Source organism: Nilaparvata lugens, chromosome X (genome assembly GCF_014356525.2).
Source record: "Nilaparvata lugens isolate BPH chromosome X, ASM1435652v1, whole genome shotgun sequence".
Classification (NCBI taxonomy): domain Eukaryota; kingdom Metazoa; phylum Arthropoda; class Insecta; order Hemiptera; family Delphacidae; genus Nilaparvata; species Nilaparvata lugens.
In genome coordinates this window covers 90,865,763-90,882,395 of record NC_052518.1, presented here as the reverse complement: position 1 = coordinate 90,882,395, position 16,633 = coordinate 90,865,763, and the positions used below count along the sequence as shown (strand labels likewise).

The window sequence follows — 16,633 nt, the reverse complement described above, 5'->3', positions numbered from 1 at the left end:
ATTTTAAATATGTATCCATATTATTATTCTCTATTAATTTCTTGTATATAGTACCGTTTATGTATCTTTCAGTTTATTTACCGTACATCATCTACCATTTTCAATTTCTAGTTTGCCGTGGTAAAACAAGATGATCATAAAAGTGAAGTGAAAAACATTTTTAAATTCTTTGGATTCATCTTCCACCCTTCGAAATTCAATCTAATAAATATTGTCGGTCATTATAATATTAATAACTTTGGATTCATCTTCCATCCTTCAAAATTCAATCTCATAAATTGTCTGTCATTATATTATTAATAACGTGTTTATTCTCACTAAATTTCCATCTCCTTATCTTCCAGGAATCTATTATCAGTCATGACTAACGTATCATTTACTAGAAAGTCATATCTCTTCCCTTAGTAAAAGTTTTCCTTCATCGAAATGAGTATTCTAAATTGAAATCCTTTGTATTAAATAATGAAAGCTACTGTCTACAGTCAAAATTCTACATTGTCAAAAAAAGAATAAATTATTATCTTATTCGGAAGCAAATACGGTTATATTTTCCCCATATGATTACTTTTTTCGTCTTCAAGGTCAAGACCGTTTAGGGTGAAATAAAATATGTTTTGTTTTATAGTAAATCTGTATCATACGTAGTAGAAAGTTTTCCAAGAATATTAATTTATCTATCCTAATTTTTAGTAAAGATAAATTAAAACTTGTATCAACATTTTCAGTATTTTAATATTTCTTGGTATATTTATTTTAGATCAAGAGCCAGAAACCTGAAGAGAAAAAACCACCCACACCCAAGGTATTAATACAAACACCACATAACTACATAGTTTACATAGAACATTCACGTCACATATTCATGTATCACTAATGCATTGTTCTTCACATACATAACATCAAAACAGAACCGTACACTCAACATGCATATACTGTATGTCATTGTTTTCATTTTGAACTGTGAAACACTATTAAACCTGCTAATCACATGATGTACATGGTAACTTAATATTGTGTCTTGTTGTGTCATGACATGCTAATTTAGTTGCATAGTAGTAGTGATAGTATCACTGGCAGTGATTTTGAACATCACTACAAGGCTCCTTCTTAGACACTGTTTAGTTGTGAATATATTAGTCATCTTTCATCTATTATTCACTCTAACTTTCAGTTTATTGTTCACAAAGAAAAATGTATGTAGTAGTATTCAACAAGTAGCCACTCTCCCAACTATCACTGTAACATTCCATCCTAGTATCATTGATCGATTCTTGTAGCACTGTTTATAATAATTTGTGTTTTTCTTGCAGTAATTTAGTTTTGTGTGAATGTATGCGGTACTTCCTTCTATTTGTCTGTAGTAGTAATTATTGGTCCTGATTCTCAATTTAGAAAGAAAAAATGTTGAATTAAAATTCAGGTAGTATTACAAATTTTATTATTTATAATTTCATTTTCAAATAAGCTAAACTAAGCTGCCATGTTCAAACTTGTCTCTATCTACCGTAATACATGATATCTGATTTCATGGTATTTGATATTTTACAATGTTCCAATCCTTTCCTTGGAACAGATATTAAAATACAGCTTATGATAGCCATGAGCTGCCATTTTCAAACTTGCCTCTATCTAGCGCAATACATGATATCTGATTTCTGATTAAAATACAGCTAATTACCTTAAGATAATTGTCCTACTGAACTAAATGTTGTTTGATGGTCAATTTGTGTAAGTTATGTTCATGACTTGTACAGCCCAATACAATTGTACAATTTCTATTTAATATATAGAGCAGGCTAGTTATGTATGATTTTTATACTAGATTTTTCACGTTTTTGCAACAGATCAAGATATCCAATAGAATACGATCACGATATCTCTGTTTAAATACGATCACGTAGAGTAAATTCGGCTGAAATACATCGATAAATATTCCCTACCTAAAAAGTGTTTTCGCCAACACGGAACATGCATTCTCCATTTACACATGTTTGCTCCACTCTTTTAGGAAAACTAACATTTCTACCCGATCTCTTATTGTTACAATTTATTTCTGGATAACGATGAATTCTTGTCAACGTAAACAGTTCATCCGTTGAAAGGTTAGTGAAATATTCAGCTTTGATAAGCTATCACTGTACCGGCCGTGGTTTCAATTCCCTTCCTACCTTTATCTACCGTATCTTGTCCATCTTTTTGTATCTTATTTATTGGTCTCTTCTTTACTATCCCCCTTTTATTAAACTCACACGACACACGTCACTAAACGCGGGAATCAAGTGCTATAAAACAGACTTTTCCTCAGTTCTAAATAAGTTTCACGTAATAGGTTTGTATAATTGTGTTGGGCTGCACCATTTATGTGATTTCCAAATAATTATGATTGCATGTTCAATCCATGTCTGTTGCCAATAATCGAGTCTAACAATATTTCTGAAGAAGACAGAAATTACTGTTGTAATTTTCTGAACAAATTCACATTAAATAGTAAATATTTTACACTATCTATAATGGTAGAATTGAATTGGTAGATTCCGAAGCGTTACGATCCAATGGCCTTTATCCCGAGTAGCTCCGAAGAAGATGAAGAAGAAGAGATGGACACTGTTGATGAATTACAAAGAATTAAGAGAAGGAAGGTAAAAACCTGCGAAGCTCTAGAACTCTGCTGTGGTTTGCAAGCTAAAGACCATTCACCATCAGACCAAACTTCATTCATTTTGAAATTGGAATTTTTTGAATGAAAACTGAAATCCAACCCTTCAATGTTTTTTGATCTGCAGAACATTTGTGACTCTAGCTAGTCTCTAGCTAGTCTCTTATATTTATATTCAGATGTGACCAGAACTACATCAACTTGAATAATAACATCACTACTTTAGAATAAAACAAACTTCCAACTTAGAATTCTATACATTAATGATCATATTTTAATTATCTGTTTTCTAAAAGGCTGCCACTTCTATTGAAAAAAATATAAAGTTAACCTTCTTATATGTTATTCCATGGCAAGTTCCAGCTCATTGAATTAATTTCAATGCCTATTCGCGTTTGGTAATGAGTTCAATGAGATAATGATATTGACTAGATATAAAAAGAGCACCTTGATGCTATTCGTATTTCAATTGATGACCTTTTAATTATTCCTTAGAGTATTCATGAACAAAAGTGAGTTATTGGAATGGAAATTCTGAGTTTCATTGACTCCTATATTTTTTCGTTTTTCCCAGAAGAAATCCAATTAAATTTCATGTGAATACGTTGAAATACATACTTATAATTTCGTTCCTTTTAAAATTTTAGTCTGAAGATTGTGAAAACTATTATGCAACATTATCTATCTCAATTTATCTAATCACATTTTAAAACACCTCCTTTGTTTTTTGTAGGTATTGGAACTTTACTTTAAGTTTTGAAAACATAAAATTTCCACTTCCCGGGATGTGATATTCTATACGGCTCTATCGAGATAAAATGAATTTATAATCTTGTTATAATTAAGTTTATATAATTTATCTCTATAAATAGTGAAATAGTCAACAACTATCTTTATAAATCTATAAAAATTAGCACCATAGAGGAAATAAGACAGACTAACTAAAAACTTTACACGCACAAGCTAAAAGCTCATGTGGGCAACATCCTCAATAAAAAGAAATTGATGGGTGATTTCGATTCAATATTCAATTTTCCAAAGTTTCAAAATGAGTGATTGGTTTTCATCAGTGAATATCGTCCGTCATCATCATTACAATCATTGTCCATCATAATATTTGGAGCAGCCTCACACACAAACAACTCAAAAGTATTTACTGTTGATTAAGGCTTTTTGGCTTATTTTCAAATTATTTCATTCATCTCCTAATTACTATCATTTCAAAAGTGAGTAGCTCATTTGTCATTAAGATATCTAGAGCAACCAAATTTTAATTAAATGCATCAATGAAATTTACTTCCAGGAGCTTGTAGGATAATAATTCAAAATCGTCTGAATAAATTATTAACTTATTTGAGTTACTGATTCCTCAACTTATTTTGAAAAAAATGTCGATAATGACCACCTTTGTAAACATACTCAGGTACTCAACATTTCTACTGAATAATACTCTTCAACAATGTGCTAATTATTTTTGATTTTTTTTTTATATTATTCTGGTAGCTTACTGCACTTGTCATATTTAGTGAAAAAGATATTCTTTCAAATTCTATTCACACGACTAGATTTTAGATTTTCAAGAAAACAAGTGATAATCAGTTGTAATGGGAAATTCTTTTGTAAGCAAAATAATATAAATTATTCCTCATACTGTATACGGTATTTTTTCAGACTCATAAGTAAATCATATTGATTACAAAATTAATTTATTCCCCACTTTATCATTGATAAATTTGAGGTAAAATGAGTTTATATTATTCAAAATTAACCATTCTCGTCATTGTCATAATCATCCATTGGCATTACGATATAATTTGTGTATAAAAGCTGAATTTGGCTAACAAGTCAGATGAATATAACAAAAATATCTTCTCTAAAAAATCTGACATGTACCAGTTATGCTGGGATATGCTGATCGAGAATATGTTAATAAAAATTGTTATTGCTTCATGCATTCAATCTACTCTCGGGTAACATAAAACCGTGCTTTATGCTGTCAAATTCTATTCAAAATTGAATGTAGATGTTGATTAATATATTTTTCAGTGTTGTAATGTCTGTGAATGTTTTTGTTTCTAATACTTGTCCATCTGTCTATTTCTGTCAAGTTTGTCTGTGTGATTGTTGTTTAATTGACTGAATTATGTGATTTTCTTTTCAGGACCTGTGACATGTTTATTTAATGTATTAATATCCTACTTTTTTAAACATTTCTCTTCAAATACTTTTTTCTATATTTATTGAACAGACACGATGCTATTAAAGCTGTACATAAGGAAGATAAAACTAGTTTTAATAATCAAATCTGTTCAGAAAGCATTATGTTAAATTGGAAGTGATTCCTGTTGGTAATGCTATTTCTAAGTTTTTGATAAAATTGTTTTCTCAGCAGTCTAGTCTTATTTATCTTACAACTACAATTTTAACTCACAAAATTAGTGAGTTGATGATTACATGTTTTATGTCAATTAATGTTTTGAAAGTACAGCTCTTTCCTTCTTCATTTTACCAAATAAGCTATTTTTCTGAGCAAAACACTCAGCTGGAGTTACAGTGTGTTAGAAAAATATTTTTTAGTTTGATTTGATTGGTGAAAATCTCTTACAGTTTGTATCATCAAATTCAACTCAGTTTTTCCAAAGCTCTGTTACATAGATCCAATATTGTGAAAAAATAGAACATATTTGGAAAATATTTTGTAACATTGTTATTGAACATATAATTCTGCTACATAGATATTATATAAAATATAACAAATGTATTATTCAGTGAATTTAAATACAATCCAATGTACTTAAATTCGACAGAGGAATAATGAGATTAGACACACAGAGAGCGATCAGAGTGGTATCCATAATCGATAAGATAATTATTATCTTAGATATCTATAGCCTCTTGAGACCACTCTGATTGCTGCCCTGAGATGGCTCTCTACAGGCCCTTAGCCTTTCGTTTATCTGTCAATCAATCCTATTTTATGTGTAATTTAGAATGATTTGGTGGAAACATTGCGCAATAATAATCTTCTTATTATTGCTCAATTATTTCGAACACAATAAAATTCGAAGATTTGATAATTCTTGAAAACTCAAAGAGAAGTGTTATTATGAGAATGTTATGAAGATCGTCTATTAAACCCGATTGTGCTGTTTTGTTTATCAGACAAAAGTGCCGGAAATTAAAGCACCTGATGCACCCACGATCGAAGTCATTCGTGAGAAAACTCCGACTGGAGACAGTCGTAAGAGTTCTCTGATCCCTGGATCCGGCCCATCTAGCCGGCGTGGCTCTCTTATCCCGCCGCCGGAGGAAGGCCGTGGTAGAAGGCCAAGTCTTATCATAAGCGATGAGGTAAATCTGTTCATTTGCTTTGCCAGTAGGGCTAAATTCTGTGGCTAGAGTAGCGATAGATTTATATTAGTTGAGTTTTCCAGCAGAATCTTTTGCAGTTGTTTCTGTACTTTTTCAAATAACAATTCCGAATAAATTAGATGCTGCAAATAATATTTTCTCTGTTATCTAAATTTCTTATACAGTGTATTTCGAAATGTAGCATTGTTTATGGCCTGATACTGTATTCGCATTTAAATGTTTCTCCAGATGAAAGTTATCTTATTACAATTCAGTATCCATCTATTGAGATAAAGGAGTGAGTTAAATCAAAGAGGAAACTCTTTGAAACATTTAGTTAACTGGAATTCGTTCAGCTTAATATAATAGAATTGTATTCGGAAATCGATTCTTCGATACAATAAAAGCTTCTTGATTCGAGTATTTTATAGACAAACAAACAACACTTTCACTACTATTTAATAGACTATTTACAATTTTATTGCACTCATCGATCGAAACTCAGGTTTTGAAAACAATGAAAGCGTTTCTTAGAACTATTATTTACAAACATTCATACTTCTTCAGATGAAACATCCATTTCAAATATCGTGTAGCAGTCAGTTAATACAGGTTTAGGTTACTCATTCTCTTCTCGCTGTCAGAATAATCTCACTACAATAGATGGCTTGAGATATCAATTAATGAAGTCCTATTGATTATAGAAATGACTTATTTGTACTTTTTCCACATTTACAATTATTAGAAAATAATCAAAATTCAAAATTATACTATGATTTTCTCAACATAGACAATTGGACATAGTTCATGGTAAAAACAGTGAGATGGTACTACTTTCAAGAGTCTCCACTTCAATAAACCCATATTTTAATCGTTTGAGCTTTTATTGGTGTTAAGACTTACGGACAGTTCCACCTCGATGTTTTATCCATTTCGAGGATAAATTGTAAGCTTATGATAGACAATCATTTTTATCATTTGTTGGATCGGAAATATCTAAGCTTTGAAGCAGCCTTGAGAATCAAGTCAAAGCTTTAGTTAAGATTGTATCATCAGTTACAGAATGGTGAAGTGACAAAGAGCAATGTTTGTCTAATTCATTCCACGTAAAACATATACTTAATGTCATTCCAATTCACTGTGATAACGATCTTACATTATCCGTACAAGGCTAGTGTCAATATCACACATTTTTAGCACTAGTGAATTTGATGAGTAAAGTACACAACTTTAGTACAAAACAAAACAGAAGTGTGAAGCAACCCTTAGATAGAGTGGTAAATAGTTTTTTGTATGTAAATTCAATGTTTTTCACATTTTTTCTCTATGTGTTTTTAAATTTAGTTTTTTCAATGTTTTGCTCAATGTGTTTTAATATTTTTTCAGTTTTGATTAGTCGAATTCCTAAACCGTACTGATTTTTACTTAGCGAACTTCTACTTCTTCAGTGTCCTCTGTTTAAAATAGAGTTAGTAAGCGCATGACCAGCGATACTTTTGCATGTAGTCTATCAATCCACGGTGTACTTTTGATTCGGTACACTCGGCTACTGCTGCTGTAAAATAGATTCTTTTCTCGATAGCTTGAAGTATACAGACTCAGCCAGTCGGAGCTAGAAACAGTCAGCTACATTCACATGAATCTCATTATTTAATTGCGATGACTTATTCTATTTTTAGGAACATAGAACATTACGGCCTGGAGAAATCTATGAAGAGAAAAAGGTGAGGCAATCGACACTCACCATCAGTATTTGTCTCTCAACTTTTTGCCATCTTTCATCAGTTATCTATATTTCAGTGGAAAGTTCAGTGAATTCTGAATACTTACTCAATAATAGTCTTCCATCTGTGGCGTCAGTTTTGATCACCAATTAATAATCAACTCTCAACTTGTGACAGTCATGCACGCTATTTACGATTAATAATGTTTACTTCCAGTGCCTAATAATGAAGTGAACGATAAACGTATTAATTATTTTCGCTGATGGATGTTCGTGACGTCACTTGTCGACCCTGTGCCGTGCGCTCCTTTGCCTCACTCTCTCTCTCTCTCTCTCTCTCTCATCTTCACAGCGTTATTCACCGAGGTCAACTGTCCGAGATGATCAGCTCTTGTTATGTTCTGTGTCCCTGTCCATCATATCTCTCTCAAGCGAGCCCACCTCTTTGCTTTTCACTCCACTATTTTTGTCATCAGCTCATTTTTAATTTGCTTTTTGTCGATTTATTTTTCAACAGGCAGGAAAATTGCGGCCTGGTGAGGTTTTTGATCCAAAGGTGAGATTTGTGTTGTGATAACACAAAGCTGACCTTCTTCTTTGGCATTCGTTTACCTCTACTTTACTTTTTCACCTATTGAGCGATTTATATTCAGCGACTAATCAATAAGGCACTGTTTATTCTGTACAAAATTGGCCTAGAATAATAATAATGTAGTCGAAATCAACACGCATAATCCAGTAGCAAAATAGCACAATTGAACACGCATTGTAGTGAAATTAAACACATAGTAGAGTAACAATATTTTTCATGTCAACTGCAGTTAAACACTTTAGAGAGAAGATGCTTCAAACATTATTACATTACAAACCAGGTTTTACTACATACGTGAAAGCATCTTTCAAAACAATTCAAAGCAAACGAGAACACTTATAGGACGCAAAATGAAACAATGATATCCAACTACCGTATCAATTTTGATTCATGCTAATTAGTTTACATCCGAAATTTACTAAATAAATTGTTATCCTGATTGCTCCAAATATTCAGAAAGTTCAGTTTAGTTTGAAGGAATAATTTTCTCTTTATATTTACTTGTGGGTTGAGTGGAAAAAGGGGCTCTTATTGCCTGACTTCACCCACGACATTTATATTGTTTTTAAGTGTAAAAATAAAGGCATTTATCTTTGATCTACCTCCCTGCAACAGCTGTAAATTTGAAAGTTTATCAATTTAATGATTCCTTAAAGAACGTACATGATTTATATTCAACAAAAACTTAATGTGTGTACTCTGTTAGAGCATTATTTGAATAATTTGATAAATTAAAAATTTACTCAAATAATTTTTTTTACAAGATGGCTGAATTAAGATTGTCTAGTCTATGAAAACTGATCGTGACGATATTTTATTGATTTGAAGAGAATGATTCAAAATTGTGGTGGCTAATGAAAGTAATGTGAACAGAAGCAGAGAATGAACTCCTTGTAAAGTACTTCACTTTATCGCGCTATAAGTGTCCTCGTTTGGGAGAAAACACCACTAATTGTTTTATGATTTTCATACAAACAAGATACGACCTGTCAAATTTCATATTTATTGTGAACCCATTTCACATAGCAGTATGATAATATATAGACGATCATTAGCTTAGAAGTTCTAAATCTTGTTGAATACACCTGCTAAATAATGACAATGCAGAATCTAGCTCAGCAATGGAATAAAGCTTCAAGCTTATATATTATTGTTTTCAGTTTGGAAATGCATTTTCTTAAGAAAAATCATCGATGGCCAAACAATATTGTTCGTAATTTATTCTATACAGTATTGGAAAATTATAAGTTGTGAATCGTTGAAAATCCTCCATAACTAAGTACTCTTACTAAAATATTCATTTGTCACTCTACAACTGAGCTGAAACATGAATCAAATTCACTTTGTTATTGACTTATCATACCATGTTCTCATTAAAATTAATATTTATTTGTCACTCTACAACTAAGCTGAAACATGAATCAAAATTCACTTTGTTATTGACTGATCATACCATGTTCTCATTAAAATTTTATTTTCTTAATGTGTTCAACCATCACGAGACATTGTAACTCTACATTCATTTCGTACTTAGAAGAAGAACAATACATCTCAAGGATCCTTCTTAAATTGCGATTAATGTGGCCTCTTCATTCTCTCATACAATCGTTTATTAATACAAAGAAAACAATTCCAAATTTCCGCAGATAACACCAAACATTGCACATTCCATTTTACTGTAAATTATGACATTAAAATCAATACTAAAAATACTGAAATATTTCTAAACGTATTTTGTTCAGGAATACAGTGCAAAACTTGCAGAATTCATCTCCAAAGTGATGTAAGGCGACGCTTTAACACTCTTCCGGCGTGAACTGAACTAAACTGGAATGCAAATAATGCAAATAAATGCCAAAGAGAAGAAGTCGCTTAATATCCACCCTTATTGCTTGTTGTTGCCCTGTTTATACTCAATATTGTGATGTCGCACTCTCAACTTCCTATCATATCCTGGTTAATTAATGAATTTTTGAGTTTTTCATGATTTTCTCTTTTTCCAATAAAATATTTCAACGGAATACGGCCTGCTGGAATACGAAGCCCAAACAGGTTGGATGCAATCAGTAATCCTGATTTATTGATTTCATTACTTTTTATTTGTTATAAACTTGAATTTATTTCGCAGTGAAGATTAATTGTTGTAAAGGCTTAAAAATAAATACAGTATCCAGTTTGTGATGCCCTGAAATGTTCCATGTCTCATGCCTGGCACATATTTATAATGTAGTAGCTAACGAACTCGTTAGTTACTCTTCCATTCTACATATCATTTATTATTTTTATTCTTATCATTTTTATGTATAAGTTTGATGTAATACATTTTATAAAGAGTTAAAACTTCGATAATCATTTACTCTGAATAGTAGAATTATTTTTTGCTAGTTTACTTCTCCAGAGCTCAGTAGCCTATATCAAAAATCTCAGCTAATGTTCAGTGTTTCTAAATTTTTACAAAAATATGACAATATAGTACCAAAAACAAAAATCAGTTTACTGAAGTATTTACTATATTATATTATTAATTAAACATTTTTCATGAAAATTGTAAAAATGGCCTTGATCTGAGAATTCAAGAACAGGTTCATGTGCGTATTGTAATATCATTATTCATCAATTCTGTACTGTAGTCATTACTTGTTCATGACATGATGTTCTATAATAATTCATGAGCACCATAACATGAAAATGAACTCTTCATGAATTCACTTCTTATAACTTTCATTGTTTCTTTCATCATCGTTTTCCCAAAGAATCTATTAATTTCAATTTACAACAATTAATTTGTTCTCTGTTTCAATTCTCTTCTGTCGCAAATTCAATTAGGGTCAAGAGTCAATCATTTTTATAAAACGTATTAAAATAATTTATTTCTATATTGACAAATATTTTATCATACTAATGAAATAAGTATTATAGAATAATCATAAATACTACTACGATACCCATCATTCACATTATTAAGTTTATATTCGAATGAGTTCTTATTTGTCAAATTCTACTATAGCTATAGTTAAGAGACTTTTTTCCAGACTAGGTATATTTCTATCTTCTTAATCTGGTGGATAAATTATCCTTCTAATCACGTTTAATAATTTCAACTAATACTTGAAATTAAATTATATTAAATCACAGAAATTCTCGAGTTATGAAACTAAAATGAGGTATTTCAGATAGATTTATCATATTCTGAAAGCTAGAAATACTAGAAAAAAGATAACTCATTAAAATATTTGATAAGAATTTTGATTTGTTATTCTATGTTAGGAGTACCAGAACATTCAACTTGACAAGTGATTTCAATTGATAATGAATTTGAAAAACTCTCTTGTCTCCAGCGTTAAATAATTAGTGTCCCTTGAATATCCTGAATTCAAAAATTGTTTTCAATTGGTAAGTGTTTTTGCAACTGAATTTTGCGACAGGAGTCTAGATTTAAGATAGTAAATAGTAATTATTGTTACTATAAGTTGGAAACTATACTGAAAAGCTTTTTAGTTTTCAATGTCTGCTGAAAATTCAAGGCAAATACGATGTTTTGTCTAGATTGTAGTAGCACCAGTTTTGTGTGGCTATGAAGAAAACCACAACACAAAAATCTGTGTTATGTTATGCATTCTATATCCATGTCTTTCCATTCAATGTTATTGTGATGTTTATATTCCATTTTATCCCATTTTCGTTTTAACACGTCTGAAACATTTGAAATCCCATTCCTTTGTCGTTGCTATATGTGTTTGTTGATGTATGTCTGTCTCTTGCTTGCGTTTTATCTATGTATGTGTGAGTTTAAATCTGCATGTTATCTTCCCCTTCTCTCTATTATGCTTCATTGATTTGTACTGCTTTTCAAGTAGTTCGCTTTTTAAATTATCATTATCATTTGGTAATAATTTATTGTATTTTGTATAGTATTTTCTATAGCTTTTTTGTAAAGTGTATCATATTGATCACAAGTAAACATACAATATACATTATCGATAATTATTTAGAAACAGAATAACATTCCAGAAATGGAGACAGTTTAGTCTAATGCTGCTCTATTTGAGGACTACTATCTCTAACATCTATATTTCAGACTATTCATGTAGTTGCTTATTTTTGATTGAAGGTAATGTATTGAAATTTAAATAACTAAATTCAAACTGTAGTATTTGTATATCTGATTAGTAAAGTAGGCTTTGTTTATTATTGTTTTAATCACTATACATTGTTTTTTTTGTAGATATTGAATATTTTGTAACTGAACTTACACCTGAAGTTATAATGTGGAGTTATCTCTAAGAATTGAAAAAAATATCTATTTATTTCATTAGTTAGTAAGCCTGAAATTGATAAATGAAGGGATATTCTTCATTTACAGATATCTATTATTACAAAATTTGAAAGACATTATTAGTTTTTCAACTTAATCGTTCACTTTCTCAATGAAAAGTTTATTGTATTTGTCAGTTCTTGTTTATTACCAGAGCATATTGAAATGTAACTATCTAGTAAATAATGTAAAGTATTTTCAATTGAAACGTTCTAAAGTTCATTTCGGCTATATTGTTGTTCAAATGAAAGTATGCCATTAAAAAAATGATAGAAACATATTATATCGATCACGAATATGATTGAATCACGTTATTTCTAAAATGACAATGATTATTACAAAATTAATGATACTGGAATATGTTGATGAATGTTCCCACTTGTTCAGAAAATCTAGTGAGAAATCAAATGATATCCAATCTTTGTTATTGTTGAGCTACGATTGAGATTAAATAGTTTACTTGTGAGGAAAATTTCTCTATACAGTTTTTTCAATATGAATGTATGTGTTGACGATACAGCGGCGAAGACCAAGCACTGATACTCGAAGACCGAGTATTCAGGATATGGATAATCTCATTGACAAACCATCCACACCGCTGAAGCCATCTGGGCCCCCAGGTCCCCCTGCCATAGTGGACGTTCAAGAAAGTTATTCAGCTGTTGAAGGTAATTACCTCAAATAATAATAGACTGACTCTTCTCAAAAAGAGACCGTATTATTCAGGACTCAAGTGTTTTAATTGCATTCCAGAGGATATAAGGCTGTGTAGCAGCTATAAGTTATTCGTATCAAAGATAATTAGGACACTGGTAGAGGCTTGTCCTTATACCATTGAGGAGTGTTTTAGAGCATTCATGTGATTCCATTCTTAAAATGACATCTTGTATGCCACTTGAGCACTGAGACGAGGATAGCAACACCAATGTTAATCAAATACTGCCATTATAACGTGGACCTCACTATAGAATAAAAATAATTGAAATTAACACTAAACTAGTCTACTAGATTGATGATTATTTCATTACAACCAAAACTAGTTCCTTGTTATTTTAGTGACTGGCAATTTCAAGTCGTTTTATTCAATAAATATGGATTTCTACAAAAAATTACTACTAGACTGATAATTTATATTTAGATAATATAGATTCACTGATAATTTTATAATATTACAATGAATTTAATCTACTTTTATATTACAATGAATTTAATCTACTTTTCAGATCAAACTGGCTACATAACTGTTCAGGTTGAAGGAAATCCGGCGCCAGATATTAAATTCTACAAGGTGAGTGAAATATACAAAAAATAAATTCCATTTCTCATTAGATAAAATCAAATAAATTTATTCTCACAATTTACAAATAATACAGTACAGTTACAGTACATTTATAGATATCCTTACGTTGTGAGAGACTCACATATTGGGTTAAGCATGTGTTTGTGAGGGCCTGGCGTAATTTGCTGAATTTAATATAGATAAACTATTAAACTAAATTTGAGAAAAAGTACAGAATTAAAAATTTGATATACATAAATGTTAATATTATAAAAAAAATAAATATTCGGCCGCGGAAACAATTTAATTATTATTAATACTAAAAAATTAGTAGAACTAAAAAAGATAAGATACACTATAGCAATGCAATTAAATATCAAGTTATGATAAATCATGATAAGTTATGATAATGATAAATCAATTGAATTTGGTTCTAGTCTTTACTTTGAAGTGCTCAGCTACATCAAGTTTCTATCAATTTCAAATGTTATTGGCTAAATTGTTCTGTTTAAAAATAAAAAAGGATATGAAAACAGTAAATTTGATTTTGAGCGTTATTATCGGAAATTTGGAACATCTCGCGACACATACAGCCAAATCTTGATTTAAGCCAGGTATCGAAAATTGAAAACCTTGAAACATATGAATCTGTGTGGTTTGAATCAGTATACATCATTATTCTATTAATCTACTGTATTTTAATTCCAATGATATTAGGCTATAATATGTTAATTTTTCAAGTATGGACTAACTTTCATCCATGATATTTTACAGGGAATGACTGAAATTATTGATGGTGGTCGCTTCAAGTACTTGACCGACGGAGAAACCAATTTGGTCACTCTTTGCATTCGTAAGGTGAAGCCAAACGATGAAGGAAAATACAAAATCGTTGCCAGCAATATTCATGGAGAGGACTCAGCTGAAATGCAGCTTTACGTTTCCGGTAATACAGAATCCATTCAGTTTCAATTTCCTCCGATTCAATAGTTTAATCAATTTCAATAATTTCAAACTGTAATGTCCAAGTTAGTACTCAACTTTCTGGTTACTTGTAATTTATTATGTTATTACTTTGTATTATACTGCTATCCAATTCATGGGATTTCTGCAATATTTTAGTTCGAAGCAAGTATTGGGATTTCAAATTCTACTGATCATTACTTGAAATGCACACGATATAAGATCAGGAAGTCACAGTTATTTGAGCTTCACATGAGTGAACGAATACTATTGCCTGTAGCTTATGTAGAAATGATTTATATAAATGATACAAATTTATAGTAACTCTTTTCTGTATAGGGCTACTTGTAATAAAAATAGAAAGAAAAATAAAAAATCTCAGTACCCTTTTTGAATTATTTAATCACAACATGTTTCAACATTGATGTCATTTTCAAGTGATATGAAGTAAATAAATATATACTGCTAGAAGATTCTGAAGATTCTTATTTTGATCATATGTTACGGTAGTGTATTCATATGATTCTATGAATGGTTTGGTGCATGAATGGGCACGTAATATAAAATTAAATGTGTAAACCTCTTCGTGGGACACGGTGTACATAGTGTGGGTAATTATATATTATTTAAATCATATGAATATACAAACATAAGAATCTTCCAGCAGTATTTATTATTTAAATTTTATACTAGTTTTTTCCCCTAGTGGTTTTTATTTAACATACGATCAAAATAAGAATCTTCCAGCAGTATTTATTTATTTACTTCATTTCACTTGAAAATGGCATCAATGTTGAAACATGTTGTGATTAAATAATTCAAAAAGGGTACTGAGATTTTTATTTTTCTTTCTAAATTTATAGTAGTTTCCGGTTTTATCTCTTTATTGGTAGCTCAATTATGTAGGCTAAGCCTATTCATTGATTATTAAACTACAATTGAATATTTATTCATAGTTACAATATCATTCTTAAATCGTTATGAATGATTGGGACAATAGGCTTTAAGCCCAAAACTAATTCATTTCCCAAATTTTGATAGAAATAGTCTAAAAATAGGCTATGTTTATCGCTTCTTTACTTACATCAAATGTTTAGTTTAAAATAGACATAAACCATAAATTTAGAGTCTAGATGAGTTGAAAACCAAATCAAATAAAAATATTTAAACTATAGACAATATGATGTTAATAGGTAAGATGAATGTTCAATTGAGGCTCTATCATTGGTCCCTAGAGGTACGGTAGTTATCAATTCTCAATGAACAGTTCCTAAGTGGCTTTTCCTAGCATTGTTGAGGAAACTCCACGTTTCCATGAAAATTGAATCTTGCTTCTCTTTTTTCCGTATTAGTCACATATATGAAGTAAAACATTATAAATTATGTTCAAAAATACTATAATATTACCAAATTTGAATTTGGAAAAATTAGCTTACATAAATGTTCTAATAATAGGCGAATTGCTAGCTATGCAATAATTAATACAGTATCTCAGGAACTGAACGTGAAAGTCGATCTATTTTTATAATTTGAATAGGAAGGAATAAAGAATATCTCTTTTGCATGAGATATCCGGGCACTTAGTATGGATATTTCGATATAACTCAGTCTAAAAAACAAGTCGTTATGAATAGACTATTACCTATAGCCTGTCAGAAGTTGGTCTATTTTTGAAATTTTGGATTCAGAATAAAGAAAATAATTCTTCTATTATATAGGCCACATATACATAGTGTGGGTAATTCGATATTATT

At 30.4% G+C, this 16,633-nt stretch overlaps 1 protein-coding gene across 1 annotated transcript in view; it reads left to right on the top strand.

Moving 5' to 3' along the window:
- LOC111043958 (twitchin) overlaps positions 1–16,633 on the top strand; it is a 226,797-nt gene that overhangs the window by 75,769 nt on the left and 134,395 nt on the right. Inside the window, 7 exon segments of the mRNA XM_039442103.1 lie at positions 758–802; positions 2,532–2,639; positions 5,819–6,007; positions 8,248–8,286; positions 13,158–13,305; positions 13,861–13,925; positions 14,691–14,862. Coding sequence (XP_039298037.1) covers positions 758–802; positions 2,532–2,639; positions 5,819–6,007; positions 8,248–8,286; positions 13,158–13,305; positions 13,861–13,925; positions 14,691–14,862 — 766 coding nt within the window.